We start from the raw sequence: 18,530 nt of genomic DNA, 5'->3' as shown, positions 1-18,530 counted from the left end.
ATACAAGCCTTTCAATGGCTTACTCTTGGGGTTATAGGTATTTTAAGGGTAACTATAATAGGTTAGTAAAGGTGAAAACTAAAGTCGATCCATCAAATTTCTTTAGCATGAGCAGAGTATCCCTCCACGGCCAATTGGTAAGAAAATGTAGATGGCAAGAAGAGAAAATCAAAGGGGATTATGTCTAGAATGCTAGATCAAATTTTCAATGTCACAAATACGATTAAGTTAAATCTGTTTACATGTTAAATTATTATTAACCGAAGAATAAAGATTTTATGCATATATTTCTGCTCAACTTTGTGCACTGAGAAAATCATGGTATAGTGCAAATTTATGATAGTGTGCTTGGCAAGCTACTCGTGGTCTTTTCTTCAACTATAAGAGCTCCACTCATTTTTTATTTATTTTTAAATAAATAATTGGGTCCATTTGCACTTCAGTACTAATAGTACTATGTGTTGGAATGACAAGTCTAAGTAAGAGTTTCACATTGAATGGAAAAGATGTTAAATATCATACAAAAACTACACCGGTAGTCAATGTTGTCACTGTGTGTATGTTTGTATTGAAGCGAAGTTTGGAAGAATCACCGGTAACTCATTCTGATTTTAGCAAAAACTACACATTAAAGTTTAAATGAAACCGCAGTGTCACTGTAATTTATCCAAACTCGTCACCAATTCAAACATACAATTTTGTGTTTCCTTTCATACTATCAACGAATTCCCATCACATAGGTATGCTGCTTGTTTAAGCTCAACAATTAGCAGTAGCGGCTGCCTTCTTGCTAATTGCCATCAACTGTGTAGTCAATGTTCCTTCTGCCTTCTTCCTAATTGCCATCAACTGTGTAGTCAATGTTCCTTCCTAAGTTAGAAGAGAGAGGAATGTGCACAAAGAGTTTACCTACCAAATAAATTTGATACATATTATCGATTTTTACATAATGTTAAGACAAGATGGCATGTTAACATTCAAAAAACATCAAAGGAGCAAAGAAAATTAGACAATTACAAACATGAATTTTTGACCTTTTTTTTGTCTAAACTCCTCAATCCGCTATAATTAACCAATGAACAAATGCAGGCTCAACCGTTACTTCTACGCTTGGCATCCACCTTTGATGGAGGGGGAACCGTTCCAAAAACCTTATCCCAGAATGGTGACGTGATGCCAAAGCCAAGGATCTGGACCCGATAGTGATGATTCAAGTGGTACTTCTGCAAAATAATGAAGGAACGATTGCCTATCTTTTTAAGGCTTGCAAGATTTAGATAATTGCTAATGCATCATATAGAAAGTGCAACAGTACAATAGTATACAATGTCATATTCGGAAAAAAAGATGCATGCACCATCATATACTGTGTAGAAGTTGTTTATCTTTAACCAAAAAGGCCACTCTAGTTACCAAAGAAAATGGGAAGAGCTAATTTTCTTTAAAATAGTTTAGAGAAGATCTATACATTGGGTGATATTTTTCACTATTGGGTTTAGTCCAGACTTCTAATTCCTGAATAAAAAGCATACTTTGATCAATGAAAAGGCAAAAATATTTCTGAATATGCCTACATTGAGAACCAAACAGCATTTAGTCCACAAACTTGAGATATAGATTAGAATTCTCACTTTAGCAGTGTGGTTGCCTGCCACCTACTCCTGTTTCGACCGTCTTTAGAGTCCGTTCGACATCTCCTTCTCGACTCCTATATGCATAACCAAGGGATCTTTTGTCCATTAGATTATCAATACCATTAGAGTCAGATAGTTCCTGATAAAAAGTAAAATAATTTACTTAATAGATTTTAAGAAGCAAACACCCTCCAATACATCTTTGGACAAATATGAAGAAAAAGAATCTTAACAATTTTACTGGACACAGTGTCTTAATTGTCATTTTGCATCAATATTATTAGCTAAGTTAGTGTAACAAACACAGTATCACAAAAATATTAATCATGTATGATGAATATGAAGAAATAATAACCTCAGTTGATTAGTGTGTGCAATATTCTTTAAAGTTGTTCATTCTGGCAGTGGTAGTTTTATTTTCTTAAGAGCCAGGACAAGAACTTGCATCAATCTTCATATTTAAGGATTTTGCAAGTAAATTCTTGTAAGCTTCCCTGGAAGGGGAACACACAACTGAGTTTTCCTTACTTTTAGCCCGTTCAGTCAACATGGTGACAAATAAATCTACTCAAGCAATGCAAAGAAACTTGATTTTAGCCCAACTGGTGACAAATAAATAAAACATTCAAAGGTCAAAAACTTGATTTTTTATAAACAAATTCAGAAAGAAAATTATCAGTTTATCCACTCACATACCACACTAAAAAAATAAGATAGCAAGAAACCATTCAGCCTACTATTTTGGTTGATTTTTAGCCCAACCGGTGACAAATAAATAAAACATTCAAGGGTCAAAAACTTGATTTTTTATAAACAAATTCAGAAAGTAAATTATCAGTTTATCCACTCACATACACAATCGGCTGTCGCCGGAAGGAAGAGACTCGTCGCTGCCACAACCGTTCATCGGAGGCAAAAGCACAACTCGATCGTCACTGGAAAAAATAAAAAAAGAAACACAAACCAACTAACACAAAATAGAAAGGCTACAGAAAGAACAAATTTGAATCAACTGCACAAACAAGTCATGCAAAAGATGTATGAAAGTAAATAAATATTCCACAAATATGAATACTATGAACAAAATGAAAACATGATTAAGAAACATACTGTTAACTGCAGTCTGAAACGAAAGTTAATCTGTAAAAATTAAGAAAACAGGGTTGACAAATTCTAAAGTATGGTAAGAATGCTTTGATCACATGATAAAAACAATCAAAACAGCAACCTTAAAAGAGAATGGTTGTTAAGCAAAACTCACCTTGTATGCACAAATAGGTCGGACATAAACTCCTCTGCAAAAACAGGGCAAACATGAAGAAATATGAGAGTAATGAACACACAATAAAACTGTAAAAATTAGAAATAAAATAAATATGAAGAACAAATCAGGTCATAACAAACCAATGAAACAAATCTGGCAAGAACCTGTAGAATGAAACAGGGGAAAAACAATCAATATTCAATTGGGATTTAGATTAATGAAGAAATCAAACCTACCAGCCATTTGAGAGAATACAAAAACGAAAAAGAACAACCACCACAAAAGAGAGAGCGAGACGGAATGAAGGAGAAAGAAATCAAAACCGATACATATGGGCAAAACAAATTGGAAACGAGACAAATCAAGCACAAAAGCAAACCTTCTGCCAAATCCCTTTCAGCCTGCATCCGACACAAAATGGAAAGTATTCCGACAAATACCTTTCCGCTGAATCCAGACGAACGTAAAACAAGCAAGTGGGCGAAAAGCTTACCCAAACCCATCCATGTAGCAAATTGAACGCGAAAGAAGACAAAGGAAATTGAAAAGGAGATCAAAAAGGAAATCGAAAAGGCATTAAATGTATCAAAACAAAACAGGAAAAGGAATGATAAATTTTGGGAAAGTAACAATGCAAGAAACAAAGCTTCCCACTACACGAAACCCCCACGCAACAGAACAAACGAGAAAAAGGGAATCGGCATGGAAGGGAATTTGGAACGGTGAACAGGAGTAGACAAACGAGAAAAAGGGAATCGGCACGGAAGGAAATTTGGAACGGTGAACAGGAGTAGGGAAAACCCAAATATGCAATCTACAGTGGCACATTTGGCCAATCGTATTGTAAGTATTATTGATGTCACATTTTAAAGATACTTCAAACAATTCTACCAAAAAAAAAAATTATTCAAATAGTAATTATGTCTTAAATAAAATAATTTTTAATTTTTTTAAAAATAAAATATACAATTTTCAATAGAAAGTTTTTTTTTTTTTGGTACAAATTTTCAATAGAAAATTACTATCTATAGTACCCTAACACGTATTCATTACATTGCGTCAACAAAAAAAAAACAAGTATACATTACATCTTAGCATTTTTCTTAATTAAAACGAGTGCTACTTTGTGGTTTTCGTGTCATTTTCAGCTTCCTTTCCCAATTATGACTTGATTTCTAGTAACATACTTTGATTATTTGGTAGCACTACTTTATCTCATTTTCAAATAGTACTTCGATTATAAACAATACTGTAATTACAGTTCTCGCTGTTCTTTACTATTACTATAAAAGAAAGGGACATGCTAATTTAGTTAAAGAAAGCAAAATAAATTTCAAGATAACTTTTTTCTTGTTCAAAAAGAAATTTCAAGATAACTTTATGATATTTGATTTTTTAACTATAGTGATCTAGGAGGAATAGTTAGCGTTTTTCATATTTTATCATATTTGGTTTGGTATATATGCGTCATTTTTTCTGTTGGAACCGATAGAGTTTGGATGGGTGTAGAGTTGGATCTTAATGAGATATGGTAGATTGGAGGCCTCTTATGTTTGTCCTCTTGTGGTTGATTTTTGACTCTCTTTCTAAGGGTTTTTGAATCTTCTTTGAGTTTTTTGGATCTTCTTTGTGGCGGGAGGTTAGAATTCTGGTACCTATTGTGGTTGTGTCTTTTTATTTTTCTTTTATACTAATATACTTTGTTCTTTTTTATTATATTATTATATAATATATGATGCCATTCAACAAAAAAAATTAACATTTTTTAGAAAAACTAAAAATAAATAATGAATTGATCAAACTTGGTGTGAGACCGAAAATGGTTCCTAGTATTGGATCAATGAAGTGAAGAATCTCCAATTTAAAGGATAATATATTAATGTGTTAAGTGTCAGTTAGAAGTTTCATATTAGATGAAACGATAACACTGTGTTTGGATGTTCAAAGAAATAGGAAAGAAAGAAATAGTGAAGAGAGAAATAAAAAAGATAGAAATAAGAGAGAAGTTGAGTGGAAATTCTATATTGTTTGGATGAATAGAAATAGAGAAGAGGATGAGTAGAAATATGAATAGAGAGAAATTAATAAAAATGAAAAAGACTAATTTATCCTTCATATTTAAAAAAATAAAAAATAAAGTTGAATATTAAAACTAAAAAAAATAAAATAAGGAGAAGGACATTGTGGGAAAATGCATCTCTCCACTCCTTCAATTCACAAATCTCACCTATTGAGGAGAGATTTCTTTTGGCATGGGACCCACCTAAAAAATTTCTCTCTCTCCTTATTTCTCCCTTTATCCAAACTAAAGAAATACCTTATTTCTTTACTATTTCTCTCTTCTTTATTTCTCTCTCTCATAAATCTATCAAAACAAACATAGTGTAAATGTTCCACAATATTTAAATGAGACAACCTATATACCTATAACCTTAATGATCTTAGATATACGAGGTGTTCGATTCAATTGTAAAGTAATTGCTCTTATCTTTCTATGAATGCTCAAAATTTCTCCATTCACCAAAAATACTTTTCAATAATATAAATTTTATGGAAAAATATCATAATAGTACTTTTCTGTAGGAACAATACAGAGGAGGGGGTGGTGGAGGGAGAAAAGCAATTACAGCAAATTAATAGGTTAAAATTATCTACTGTTCAACCAAACAAAACAGTTTCATCAAGTAAATAGGATAGGATGAACCCAATCAATTTTGCTCCCATTAATTTGGAGAGTATAAAAAAAATATGATTCACAATATTCAACATTAAAAAGGAAGTGGGCTCACCAACAATGAATTGGTCCAAGTAGTAAGAGTCTTAGTCCCCTTAAACACGTGGTTAAAAGTTCGATTTATGATTCGTGCATATGGAAAAAATTCGGTTGAAGAGGATAAAAAAATGTGATTCCCAATATTCAATATTAAAAAGGAAGTGGGCTCACCAACTATAAATTGGTTCAAGTGGTAATAGTCTTGAACTCTTGGTCCCCTTAAACATGTGGTCAGAGGTTCGATTTCTGATTCAGGTCAGAGGAAAGAACCCATCTTGTGTGTCACAAAGGTTTCCCGTAACGGTAATAGAAATTTCGTAATGGTAAAAAAAAAAGTTTCAATGCATTTATACATGTAATTATTATGTAAATATATGCAATTGATAGATAGCCATTGGATTTGGACATACAAATAAAACTTGGGTGGGTTTTGGACATACACATCTTTATATTTAAAACCAACAGTTTTACTCAAAAATGCAAGAGAAAAATGACCAATGAAGTGTCATAATGCCCCTAAATCTATCACGTACATTTTGAGAGATTGCTAGGAAGTTGTTGATTTTTTGACAGAGCATTAGGCTAAATTTTTTAGTATAGGGCATTAAAGAGGGGATTAGTAACAATTAGAGTTGAATTTTTTTTTTTCCAGAGTAGCTACACATGCTTTATGGAAGAATATAAATTCTCTTGTCTTCTCTTGATATTCAAATCTTCTGCTAGATTACTAGAATCATTTCCCTAACAATCCGAATATCATTGCGATCGGATTGTAAACTATAATGTGACTGCTAGTATATAGTATAGTAAAAAAAATATACATTATGTGAAGAAAAGATTAGAAGATATAGAACAATTTACAAAGTGTTGAAACTTGTATAAGGAGAATCCATGTTAGTAGAATGTAGATTTGCATCAGACATATATTCTGCAGTTGAATCTATTAAGATACTCTCTTCTTCAGTAGTCTCAGTCTTAGATGTATCATTTTTTTCATTTTGTTGAATCATCTTTTGCTTTTTTCCTTCAAAAACTTGGCTTGTGTCGAAAACAACTTCTTGAACAACAGATTTTCCTTCAAGCATGCTTACCACTGATGACATTGTTGGTCTGTGCATTGGAGAAACAGTAGTGCATAAAAGAGCTACATTGATCATGATCATTGCTTCCTCTTTTTTGAAATCTTCACTCAACCTCTCATCAACTAGGTCCATTATATTACCTTCTTCCTTCAAGAGACGCACCTGATAGCAATATACAACCATCGGCTTAATTATGATAAGCGCTTACATATAAGCTTACATACGGTATTTTTATAGTCAAAAGTAAAATAAAGATAAATTGTTTTTTATATATGCTACAAGCCGTTTTCATAAGCTAAATTGGAGAACTTCTATAAGTAAGCCGAAAAAAACTTATGAAAATTGCCATAAGCTGTTTTCATAAGTTCTTCCAAACAGTTTCACAAAACTTATGTCAATATATAAGCTCAAATAAGCAATCCAAACAGAGTTTACGGAAACACCTTATGACATGTATATGAGCTGTTTTCAGGTTGTTTCCATAAACTCTTCAGGATACCTTATGAAAACAACTTATATAGCTTATAAGAAAACAGTTTGACACAAATCAAGTAAGTCGAAGATTGATGATATCCATAAATTATGTAGAAATATAACATAGAATCACCTATTTTGTAGGCCAAATAGACTAAAAGTTAAAAATATAGCAAGCATTGATGACACTTTTTTATTGGGATACCTTTTTGTTTGTAAATATAGAAGATTTCATTAAATAATTGTAAGTGTAAATTGCAATGCTCTTCAAAAGTGGGATTTGATGAAAATTGAATATACTTAGATTGGCTAGAAAGTTGGAAGGTAATGGTGTGTTAGTTACCCAATCAACAAGAGAGAAGCATTCATCCTTAGGCTGGTTCATGGTGTTGTGCTTCCCACTAACTATTTCCAAGGCAACAACACCAAAACTATAAACATCCGCTTTGTCCGTCAAATAACCATGCATTGCATATTCAGGAGCCATATATCCACTGCAACAATGAAAATTCATATATTAACATATGCGAAAATGTCCTTTAAATTCATAATATGTGGACTAAACTAAATTTGATGAGGCACTCTTTAATTCTTGGGTCTCATGCTACAATTACACTTAGAAAATGATAAATTCCGCTCAACAAATTGATATACGAAGACTCACTAAGTGCCGGCTATTCTAGTGTTTATGTGGGTGTATTCGTCATCTTTAAGTTTGGCCAAACCAAAATCAGATATCTTTGGATTGAGATCTTTATCGAGTAACACATTAGTTGCCTTGATGTCTCTGTGAACTATCTTTAGCCTCGACTCTTCATGAAGGTAAGCCAAACCTCTAGCAATACCAATGCAAATTTTCTTCCTTGTCGACCAAGCCAATTTCAATTGATCTTTTTCTTTGGCTTCATTTTCAAATGTCATAGAAAATTAGACAACATAGAAAGAACTACAAAACATGACTACAAAGAAAAGAAATTTACCAAACAAAGCACAAGCAAGGCTATTGTTTTCCATGTATTCATATATCAGCAACAACTGATCTCCTTCCATACAACAACCATATAGCTTAACAAGACAAGGGTGTTGCAAAGCCGAAATCAAGCCAATCTCATTTATAAATTCGCGATTCCCTTGCTTTGATTTAGAAGAAAGCTGCTTAACTGCTACTATTGTGCCATCCGAAAGAACACCCTGCAATTTCAGGAATTTATATTATATCTATTTATACGAGTGAAGTTGTAAAGAAGTAACAACGATTTCAAATAAAAGTGTAGATTGTCCTTAATACCTTGTAAACAGGACCAAACCCTCCTTCTCCAATTTTAAACTCAATATCGAAGTTGTTAGTTGCTGCTTTGATTTGTCGTAACGTAAATAACCCAGGTTGGAATTCCAAACCTTTTAGCTCTGTTGAATGAAGTAAACAGAGATATCATCAAAAACATTTAGCATTATGAATCTAAATACAATGGCATCCTTCAATAAACAGTATTTGTTTAGACCACCAAAATATGATATTTACCATTATGTTGACCATATAATCATGTTAGTGTTCAAAAAACATAGTATGTATCAGAGTTTTAAACTATGGACCGCATCACGTGATGCAACTTCAATTTTGTGGTTGCGGCAATATCAACAAAAGCATCAATCAATAATTGCGTCGTGATTGTAAATACAGAAAAATCGGCATCGTAACGCCACAATGTAGTGAGTGCAAATGCCGCATCAGCTTGTAACCGGCTACAATGGACTATATATATATATATTGTGCTCACAAATTAATTTTGTATCTTCTTCTTACTTATATAATAGATTTAGTCATTTTGAGATTATATTTTTTTTGGTATTAACCCTCTGGTTCCCAGGGGAAGGGGGTCCGAAATTCACAGTTCGACCGCGAGGGAAATAAAGACCGACCACAATCAGGTTTGAATCTTCGAAAATTTAATAAATTATAATATTTGGTGTGAATAAAAAGTAAATTCACACCAGAATGATCACAAACGTAGTAGTGACCACGATCGCGTCAGCATCCATGACCGCAATTTAAAATCCTGTTATGTGTCCTTCCCCTTCCTTTAACCTCTAAATTCATTTTTTTCTTCTTCATGCAAAATCCGAATTGTGCATCAAAATTCTTGAGTGTTTTATAGTTAAAGTATCTTCGTAGTGCTTACCTCTTTGTAATGGATCTATCTGTCGTCGGCATGTTCTCCACCAAGCAAAACCAAATACCATGAATATAACTAGTATACCAGCAACTACAACTGCAACAATAACCCTCACATGTATGCTACTACTTCCCTTTTCCGCCGGGGGTGTAAAGTCTGCGTGATTATGATACAAGAGATTTGCATATAGATTAAATTAGAGGATGAAGATGATGGAACGAGAAGAACCATGAAGAACTATTACATACCAGGATCAACCGATATAGCCGATATAAGAGGACCATAAACTGAATCAAATGGGATTCCAGTTGTCCCTTTCCCAGCCCAATGAAGGCGAATCACCAACGTATTAGTAGTCAAAATAGCAGTGAACTTCTTTATGATTGCCTTACCAACTCCACCGGCTTCTTTTGCAATATTGAAATCCTTCAGCACTAACTTATTCTGCAATACTTCAATTAAAATGCATATGGTTCATAATGATCAAAGGAAACTTGTTCAATACTAAACATGTTAATGACAAAGATAAGATGATGAGACCATGCACCTGAATATAGATGTCAAATATACGCCTTCCAAGGCTGTTATATGTTTGATCATCCGTGAACATTATCTCCGCAAAATGGAGATTTACTGTGTAGTTTCCATTTCCCAGGCAAAATCCATAATAAGTTAGAGAAAGAGGAGAAACCCGTGCATCCATATACAGCTCGGAATTTTCCATTGCAAGATTAGTTTTATTAGACCAGGTAGAGTAGTCCACAAGGCTATTATTTTTATCAAAGAAGTGACCAGTATTGCTAAGTGCCCAATTTGATGCTGTTTGCCGAAAGCTTGCAGGTCCAACTTCATTTGAATCATCATCATATGTCAAGCTTTCATTAGAAGTTGTGAGCTTACCACCACAATTTATACGGAGAGAGTACTGATCTGAAATGGCCAAAAAAGGAAGAAATGTTAAGTTCATTATGACGATCACATTAGAAAAATATATATGTTAGGAAACAACCTTGGTTTGAAAGAAAACGAGGGAAATTCGTGACAAATAAACTTACTTTTAGGACAGCTATTGTTCCCCAAACACGAAACCGTTCCTCTGAGAAAATAATGAAGGTGTGTAACATGTAAGTATAATCACATTATAATCTGTATAAGCTATATACGTATAACAATTTATTGTGACTTATGAATAGTATAAAACTTACATGTTACTTCTCTTTGAAGATGATGCAAACAAGTTACTAAGGCACATGGTAAATAAGGAAAGATTAGACAGTTTCTTAAAATTGTTGAAACAAAATACATATGAAAACACAAAGATTCTTACACAGTTCCTTGTTGACATGTCAACTGCTCTGGATTTTCAATGCTCAAATTGTTATATGAAAGATCTCTGTCAATTTATGCATTTACTTCAGAATTAAACAAAGAACTATATCTAACACTTTTTGGTATAGCGATCAAAGGATTACTCACGTGTAGTCTGGTCTAGCAATCCAATTTGGAAGTGGTCCAGTAAAAAGGTTTCCAGTTAAGTATCTAGGTAAAACAATACGATAAGTCATAGATTAATGATATCAAGAAAGAACTTGTTCGAACGTTCTCAGCTTTCTAATTATATCCACTCATAGATTTTCCTCTTTTTCTAATCATTTCTCAACTTAGAACAAAAATAAATGAAGTACAAGCACATGGACATAGTTCTTGTCTGCAACTGCTGTTGCGGCCGCATGATAGAGGCCTTAGAGGTCTCTGCATCAACATCGCAATCGCAGTTGAGTCCGCATTAGCTATCTTAGAGTGCTTATGAAAATAAACTGAAAATAACTTTTGGAAATTTCGTAAGTTATTTCTATAAGCTCTCAAACAGTCTCACAAGTGCTCATGCCAGTCGATAAAACATTGGAAACCAGAAGATATTGCTTACAGTAAATTTGTGTTCTTGAGGCCACCCAAGGTGTTTGGAATCGGTCCACTTAATTTGTTAAAACTGAGGTCTCTGAAAAACAAATTATGTTCAGAAAAAGGTGTTACTAAAGAGGGAAAAAAATGGTTTCAGAAACAATACAAGAAAAATATTTAGTCCCCGTAATAGAAAGCATCTTTGTTCTAAAAGCATATGAATAATGCAAGAAATTTCCAAGTATAGATAGCACCAACAAGACAAAATTCAAAACAATAGCATTACTTACAATGATTTTAAATTGGTAATAGTTCCGAGATATTCAGGTACTCTTCCTATAAGATTGCAACTCCTCAGCACTCTATCAAACAATTTGAAAATATGTAAATTTTTAAGAGCAAAAATGCTATAACTTCTCTTTCTTACTTTTCTAACAATAAAAGCATTGCCTTATTGAAGTGTTGATTCATAAAATAATAATTTGAGAAATTATACAAATATTAGAAAAAATTCACTCACAATGTTTGCAGATTTGTCAAGTTAAGAAGCTGTGGAAAAGTAGACTCTGATCCGTTCAAGTCACTTATTCTCCTGCATAACATATCGCAATCATGGTGAAACTCAATATGAGAGGAAATTGAAACCTTAACCACAATCTATGAAGCCCTGACACAAATAAACATGATTGTAACATTGACACGTAGACACGATGACAGTTACGGCACCTTTATTATGAAGTGTCGGTGTTACAAACCACAAAAGGATACATCATACTTACAAATCAGTGAGGCTTTTTAGATATGAAATTTCAGAAGGAATTGGACCACTCAAACCACTCCCTTGCATCACCCTGTCGAAATTTAAAGTCATTCTTTTGACAAACCAGGTATATGAAGAAAAAAAATGATGCCTTAGAGTTTCATAAGAAGAAAGAAAAGGTTCATACAGCCTCTCAAGACTTGTCCAGCTCTGAATGAAATCAGGTATAGGACCAGAGAATTGGTTATCGCAAAGTCGACTGCATTTTTAGAGGGTAAACAATAAAAAAAATGTTACTATTCATTTGAACATGAATGCAATTAAGTTTAACAAAAACAACTAAAGAAAGGATTGTTTACATGTGCTTCAGTTTAGTGAGCTTAGCATATGTTGCAGGTAAATTTCCAGTAAAATAGTTTGACGAAAGAACCCTAAAACAACATTGAAATCGGAATTAAGAATCATATAAAAGAATATAGCAGTGTAGTCAGTTGCGGATCATATAAAATAGCAATTTGTTCAAATTCCGTTATGTTACAGTGCTATATAACCTATGAAGCACAGACTCCGACACATACACTTGACACAATACGAACACTGACATGTTGACGTTGCTAATGTAAAAAACATAGGACACTAACACCGCTACATAAATATGTTTGTATATAAAATATCTAAATTGAGAATCAAAATATATACATGTGCCTTTAAAATGGGTTGCAATCAAACTCAACAATGTCTTTAACCCCGCATTGGTCAACATTATTTCGACTCAACTTTAATATTTGTAGATATGTCTAAGCTGTGTCTAAGGAGTGTTTAAGGTTTGTTGAAGTAAATAAAAAAAACTAATTTTTGGACTACCTTGTTTGAGTTGTCCGACACCGATCCAAGGAGTGTCGAGGCAAAGGAGAAAACAATTTTTTTGGAACACTTGTCTGACACAGGTCATACAAGTGTCGTACGAGTGTCGGACACTGCGACATGTGTAATCCTAAAGGTGTCTGTGCTTCATAGCATAACGCTACTCTGCTATAGCTGCTATTTGACAACACTTAGAACTACATTGTGTATCACAGAACAATAACAATTCGTTAAAATTCTGCTATACTATTCCACTGTTATAGCCGCTATTTGACAATATTGAAATATAAATTGAACTTCAATATCCTATGCATTTCAAGTTGGAGGAAGGGACTTACAGTCTTTCAAGCTGGTGAAGATTCCCAAGCTCTGGAGGAAGATTTCCAGATAATTGATTGAACTTCAAGATCCTATGAATTTCAAGTTTCAAACTATATAAGTTGCTTGCAATATTTTCATAAAATTAACATGGGAAAATTACTTACAGCTTTCTCAGGGTGGTGATTTTTCCAAGCTCTTTTGGGATTGGACCTGTTAATCGATTTCCTAACAGTGAACTGTCACAAAATTAAGAAACATGCAAAACTACTTAGAAGAAAGATTATATTCTAAAATTACATAAACCAAACCCATTTCCTAGAATCATTTACAAATTAAATGCTATTAAATATTAATACACATGAGTTGCTAGGGACATTATTGGAGCAGTCGGGGTTCGAACTCCGAATTTTAGCCACTAGATTACTAGACTAAAAAAGAGAGTTTACCCTAATTTCCAAGGTATATAGTTCGAATTCCGTCAGGGACAGTTGTAAAGTAGTGCCACTTGAGTTAATAAATTTTTTCTCATTCACCAATTTTTTTTATTAAAAAATGCTATATTAATCAACATAAAAAAAACATAATAATAACATGAAATGAAAGAAAGGGTTAGGGAAAGTACATGTTGACAAGATTGATCATGGAATCCCATTGTGGTGGAATTGTACCATTAAGGTAGTTGTTTGCGAGATCACTGTAAGTATCACAATGAGTGAGTATAAAAAATCAAACATTATTACTGAATTATGTATGATAATGATACAAATTTAGTAAGATAATTACTAATTAGAATTAGAATAACATACATTTGTTGGAGGTAAGGTAATTTGACAAATTCCCTTGGAAGTGTGCCAGAAAGATTTTGTGACTTGAGAACACTGAAAAATCATTAGTTTAAGAATTCATCCAAAAATGAGTGAGATTGATCATGAGCTTCAGAACATTTTTTCATTCAAGACAAACACCCCTTATTTTTGTAATAGCTAAACACAAACCACCCCTCCTACTAACGGCCGTTTGAAACAGGGGAAAGAGGTCCGAGTCTCTCAATGGATAGAGCTCTCAGTCTCTCACAAACGCTATCGTCTATAAACTAGCTTTTCAGCTATAAGCTAACTTTTCAGCTATCAGCTAGCTTATAGCTTATTTTTACCAAACAAAGCCCTAATAATGCTTGACATGAATGGTGTTAAGAATTCTCACATTACAAGCCGGTTTTGTAAGGATGAGTTAGACTAAACTCTCAATTCTAAGAAATATGTATTCGAAAAATCCAAGTTCCACATAAAATAAAGATAAGATCTGAGTGATACTCTCACTTCACAAGCCTATTTTGCGGATGAATTAAGGCAAGATATTCAAAAAACACATAAAACAGAGTACAACCATTCATATGGAGATAAGGGGACATACATGCTAACAATATGGCAGATAGTTGCATTGGCAAAAGAACAATTGCAAGTCACAGCATTTTCAGATCCACCGACTTGCACAGAAGATGTCCAGTTACTTTCTCCACTACATGGATCTTTGCTGAAGTCCCAATCCTTCTTCCCAAGTGTCTTAGCTATCTCTTTCATAACTTGTACTGTGCATATTAATTCAATCAAAACCAACATATATATATATGCAAAAATAAAAAACAAATTTAATTTATTTCGTCTTTAATATTCATCTGTAATTTAAATTTTTCTAGTAATGTTTCATTGTGAGGATAATTTACTAAGAGAGACCAAGATATATATATATATATATATATATATATTACCTTCTTCTTGTAAGAGAGTAGCTGCACTTGTAAATGAAGATATCAAAGAAAAGGCAAGAAGCAAAATATGGAGTATTAGAGGGAAATTGATGCTCATGTTGATGTGCTAGATATTTGAAGGCAATGAGTGGAAGAAAATGAAATAAGTTTATTGAATATGTAAGGGTTATATTAAGGAATGAATATTATAGCATGAGACAGACAGGAAGGATCACAGAAAGAGATCAATAGAAATGTGAAATAATGAACAAAATTTAAGGGTCTCTTTACTTTCATTTTCATGCTTTCCCTTCGACCACTAGTAATAATAAATACAAAATAATATAAACCTGTTAAACTAAAAATATATTCTAAGTTATTATCCAAAAATAAATAAATTCTAAGTTGTTAGTTAGTAGAAAACGGTCTAGATTATAAAAAAAAAAAAAAAAAAAACAGTCTATGATCCAACATAACTAGTAGGCGTATAATGTGAAGAACAGTGCATTATTGTTGAGTAGGGATGTCAAGAGAATGAGGAATAAGTGGAGAGTATTTTACCACACAATTTCTCTTAAGAGAGTATTTTTCCTCTATCTGCATTTCGCGGAGAAAAATTTTCCGTCTTCAAGTCCCCAATGAGGCAATCACCACAGGAATTCCCAGTTACAAAAATTCTCTATCTTTTTTTGGTTAAATAATCTAGTGACTAGAAATTCCGCTTTTAAGGTGAATAAGTGGAATATCCGGGATTCAAACTCTGACCCTTGCATATAAATAATGCAATATCCCTGACAACTAAGCTAATAAATTCATTTAAAGGTACCATTTGCAGGTGATTTCACCATTTGCAACTGATTTCAATTTGTACGTCTAAATTGGAAAATTCAAAAGAGTGTGGAACGATGGCTTCTCATGCTTCATTCAAGGGTACATTTGACGTTTTGCTCACTGAACTGTATGTCATCTATAAGGGTCTCTTGCTCGCCAAAGACATAATTATTCAAGAACTTGTCTGCTACTCTGATTTTTTACACTGTGTCAACCTCATCAAATGTCTCTAAGTTACGTATCATATCCATGATATAAATGAGCTACTCTCTCCAAATTTATTCGCTAAACTTAGAACCTCCTCGGATGCCGACTTCTTAACTTATATTTATACTCAAGAAGGTGTTTGTGATCTTCTTAAAAAAAAACAATGGAGATTAAATTGGTTCTCAATAAAGTAGGGTTGGTGGGTCTTGAACCACTATTTAAAGTCAATTAACTTTATATTGATAGACCAGAAACAACGTATATATGTCTACACTTTGTTTGGGGCAACTAACTACTAATCATAGTCATAGATCATTAGTAAATAATTAAGAAAGAGAGAAAGAAAGAAGCAATATATATATACTCCTACTATGATGTTTGTTGACTAACGCAAAGGATTGACCATAGTAGAAAGCACGAGCGGAGTTAGAAATTAAAATTTGATTGACAAGTCCAACCAATATAATTTTGGTCCCGTTTGAATTTAACTTATTTTTAAGCTTATCAAAATAGCTTATGCAAATAAATAAATATTTATGATAATTATAAGTTTTTATTAACAAAAATTGTCTCTTTAAAAGCTATTTATGGCAATATCTCTTTGTAATGTTTTTTTTTTTGAACAACTCTTTGTAATGTTTTATATAAGATGATCTCTAGAGTACTGGCTATTAGGTTGAAGAGGTATCTTGATAAGTAAGTCTCACAGGAACAATCAACTTTTGTGGAGGGAAGATCAATTCTTGATAATACTCTTATTGCCATAGAAGTTATTCATGCTTCAAAAAGAAAGACCAAGGGCCGAAGAGGAGAGTTGGCCTTGAAAATTGATATTAGCAAGGCTTATGACAAAGTTGATTGGGGTTTTCTTTGTGGGGTTTTATCTAGAATGGGTTTTTGTGGCCAATGGGTTCATTGGACGATGATGTGTGTGAGTTCCGTTAACTATTCAGTGCTTATGAATTTTGATAGAGTCAGTCCTATTACACCGGGACGTGGTCTTCGTCAGGGGGATCCTTTATCTCCATATTTGTTTATTTTGGTGACAGAAGGGCTGACATCTCCGTTGGTAGAGGTGACATACATGGGGTGTGCGTCTGTAGAGGTGCCCCTGAGGTGTCACCTCCTTTTTGCCGATGACTGCTTCTTGTTTTGCAGGGCTAATGTCACTGAAGTGAATCAACTCCTGAGGATTTTACATACTTATGAACAAGCCTCTGGACAAGAAATAAATTTATCTAAGTCGGAAGTGTTTATTAGTCGCAATATATCTCATGTAGATAAAGAAGACTTGTCTGGTATCCTTGGAGTTCGACATGTTCTATGTACGGGTACTTATCTTGGTTTACCATCTATGATAGGCAGGAGCAAGAAAAACACTTTTTCTTATATCAAAGACTGTATATGGAAGCAAATAAATTCTTGGCGAGGGCGAGCGTTGTCAAAAGCCGGTAAAGAGGTAATGATCAAATCGGTACTTCAGGCTATTCCTTCATATGTCATGAGTATGTTTATACTTCCTTCATCTTTTATTGGTGATATTGAGAAAATGTTAAATGCATTTTGGTGGGACGGAGGTGGTAATAACGGGAGAGGCATACATTGGCTGGCTTGGGAGAAACTTGCATGCCCCAAGACTAAGGGAGGTTTAGGCTTTCGTAATTTCAAAGCTTTTAACTTGGCTATGGTGGCAAAACAAGCCTGGAATATTGATCAAAATCCGGACTCGTTGGTTGCCAAAGTAATTAAAGCAAGGTACTTCCCACGATCTTCTTTATTTGAAGCCTCTTTGGGTTATAACCCGAGCTTTGCTTGGCGTAGTATTTGGAAAGCTCCTCAAATTCTGTTGCTTGAGTGTAGGTGGAGTATAGGTGGTGGTGATAAAATCAATATAATGAAGAACCCGTGGTTGCGTGGTAGTAATGAACGTTGGGTTCCTTCTCCGCAAGAGGAAGGTGTGTATCTTTTGTTTGTCAGCGACTTATTATTAGATAACTATAAGGCTTGGGATATCGCTAAAGTTCTGACACTATTTCCAGGTCCTATGAAAAACTTAATTATTAACACACCTCTCATCGCTTCAGTTCATGAAGACAAAATCGTCTGGAATGAAGAAAGAAATGGTTGCTACTCCGTTAAATCTAGGTACAGTCTAGCTATGCGTCATATTTTGCGTGAGTACAAAAAGAGAATGCATCAATTATATTTCAAAATTATAGAAGGCCATTTGTGTAGAGATAATTTGAAATTATTGGTAATTATTATAGATAAATGAATTAATTGTCAAATGCATCAGAGAATAGAATGCATGAGAAACAGTGACAAAAAAAAAGAATGCATGAGAAACAAGTATTTTATAGGAGAGAGAAAGAGGAATATGTCTTGCTTTATTCATATTATAGATTATAGATAACAAAATAGTAATAACTAGTAGTAATTAAAAATAAGTCTCGTAAGTAAGGATAATGAAATACCATTAATAATAATAATGTATGAA

General features: G+C 33.4%; 2 protein-coding genes across 53 annotated transcripts in view; both read right to left on the bottom strand.

The window, feature by feature from the left end:
- Nucleotides 1-474: 474 nt before the first annotated feature.
- On the bottom strand, nucleotides 475-3,750 carry LOC123894933. 48 transcript variants are annotated; one of them, XR_006804019.1, is made up of 9 exons: nucleotides 3,278-3,750; nucleotides 3,039-3,062; nucleotides 2,896-2,929; nucleotides 2,745-2,774; nucleotides 2,486-2,569; nucleotides 1,990-2,236; nucleotides 1,632-1,773; nucleotides 1,035-1,223; nucleotides 475-909 (listed from the first exon to the last, which is right to left on the bottom strand). XR_006804019.1 is itself a non-coding variant. In XM_045945078.1 (8 exons), exons 1-5 carry the CDS (start codon nucleotides 3,399-3,401, stop codon nucleotides 2,056-2,058), a joined length of 339 nt encoding a protein of 112 aa, XP_045801034.1. In that variant the 5' UTR covers nucleotides 3,402-3,750; the 3' UTR covers nucleotides 475-909; nucleotides 1,035-1,223; nucleotides 1,632-1,773; nucleotides 1,990-2,055. The 48 variants fall into 48 exon arrangements, 17 of the variants coding, with proteins under 17 accessions (XP_045801034.1, XP_045801026.1, XP_045801027.1 ...); XR_006804007.1 differs by lacking the exon at nucleotides 3,039-3,062 and having other exon boundaries at nucleotides 3,135-3,750; XR_006804013.1 differs by having other exon boundaries at nucleotides 2,745-2,929.
- A 2,537-nt stretch (nucleotides 3,751-6,287) lies between these two features.
- LOC123894914 (probable leucine-rich repeat receptor-like serine/threonine-protein kinase At3g14840) overlaps nucleotides 6,288-18,530 on the bottom strand; it is a 103,913-nt gene continuing 91,670 nt past the window's right edge. The window contains exons 1-24 of one of the 5 annotated variants that reach the window (XM_045945032.1): nucleotides 15,017-15,594; nucleotides 14,662-14,836; nucleotides 14,055-14,126; nucleotides 13,871-13,942; nucleotides 13,413-13,484; nucleotides 13,266-13,337; nucleotides 12,423-12,494; nucleotides 12,251-12,322; nucleotides 12,083-12,154; nucleotides 11,824-11,895; nucleotides 11,594-11,665; nucleotides 11,329-11,400; nucleotides 10,878-10,940; nucleotides 10,729-10,794; nucleotides 10,607-10,642; nucleotides 10,457-10,497; nucleotides 9,949-10,331; nucleotides 9,650-9,845; nucleotides 9,408-9,557; nucleotides 8,516-8,634; nucleotides 8,208-8,418; nucleotides 7,892-8,129; nucleotides 7,571-7,721; nucleotides 6,288-6,915 (exon numbers count right to left, since the gene is read on the bottom strand). In XM_045945032.1, the coding sequence (XP_045800988.1) occupies nucleotides 6,529-6,915; nucleotides 7,571-7,721; nucleotides 7,892-8,129; nucleotides 8,208-8,418; nucleotides 8,516-8,634; nucleotides 9,408-9,557; nucleotides 9,650-9,845; nucleotides 9,949-10,331; nucleotides 10,457-10,497; nucleotides 10,607-10,642; nucleotides 10,729-10,794; nucleotides 10,878-10,940; nucleotides 11,329-11,400; nucleotides 11,594-11,665; nucleotides 11,824-11,895; nucleotides 12,083-12,154; nucleotides 12,251-12,322; nucleotides 12,423-12,494; nucleotides 13,266-13,337; nucleotides 13,413-13,484; nucleotides 13,871-13,942; nucleotides 14,055-14,126; nucleotides 14,662-14,836; nucleotides 15,017-15,113 (3,033 nt within the window). In that variant the 5' untranslated portion in view covers nucleotides 15,114-15,594 and the 3' untranslated portion in view covers nucleotides 6,288-6,528. Of the gene's footprint in view, nucleotides 6,916-7,570; nucleotides 7,722-7,891; nucleotides 8,130-8,207; nucleotides 8,419-8,515; nucleotides 8,635-9,407; nucleotides 9,558-9,649; nucleotides 9,846-9,948; nucleotides 10,332-10,456; nucleotides 10,498-10,606; nucleotides 10,643-10,728; nucleotides 10,795-10,877; nucleotides 10,941-11,328; nucleotides 11,401-11,593; nucleotides 11,666-11,823; nucleotides 11,896-12,082; nucleotides 12,323-12,422; nucleotides 12,495-13,265; nucleotides 13,338-13,412; nucleotides 13,485-13,870; nucleotides 13,943-14,054; nucleotides 14,127-14,661; nucleotides 14,837-15,016; nucleotides 15,595-18,530 lie in introns of those variants that run through there. The other 4 variants (XM_045945031.1, XM_045945034.1, XM_045945028.1 and 1 more) reach the window with 4 other exon arrangements.

This window comes from Trifolium pratense, linkage group LG7, assembly GCF_020283565.1.
Source record: "Trifolium pratense cultivar HEN17-A07 linkage group LG7, ARS_RC_1.1, whole genome shotgun sequence".
Lineage (NCBI taxonomy): Eukaryota > Viridiplantae > Streptophyta > Magnoliopsida > Fabales > Fabaceae > Trifolium > Trifolium pratense.
Note: the sequence above shows the minus strand (reverse complement) of the source record. Positions and strands in the feature narration are given on the sequence as shown.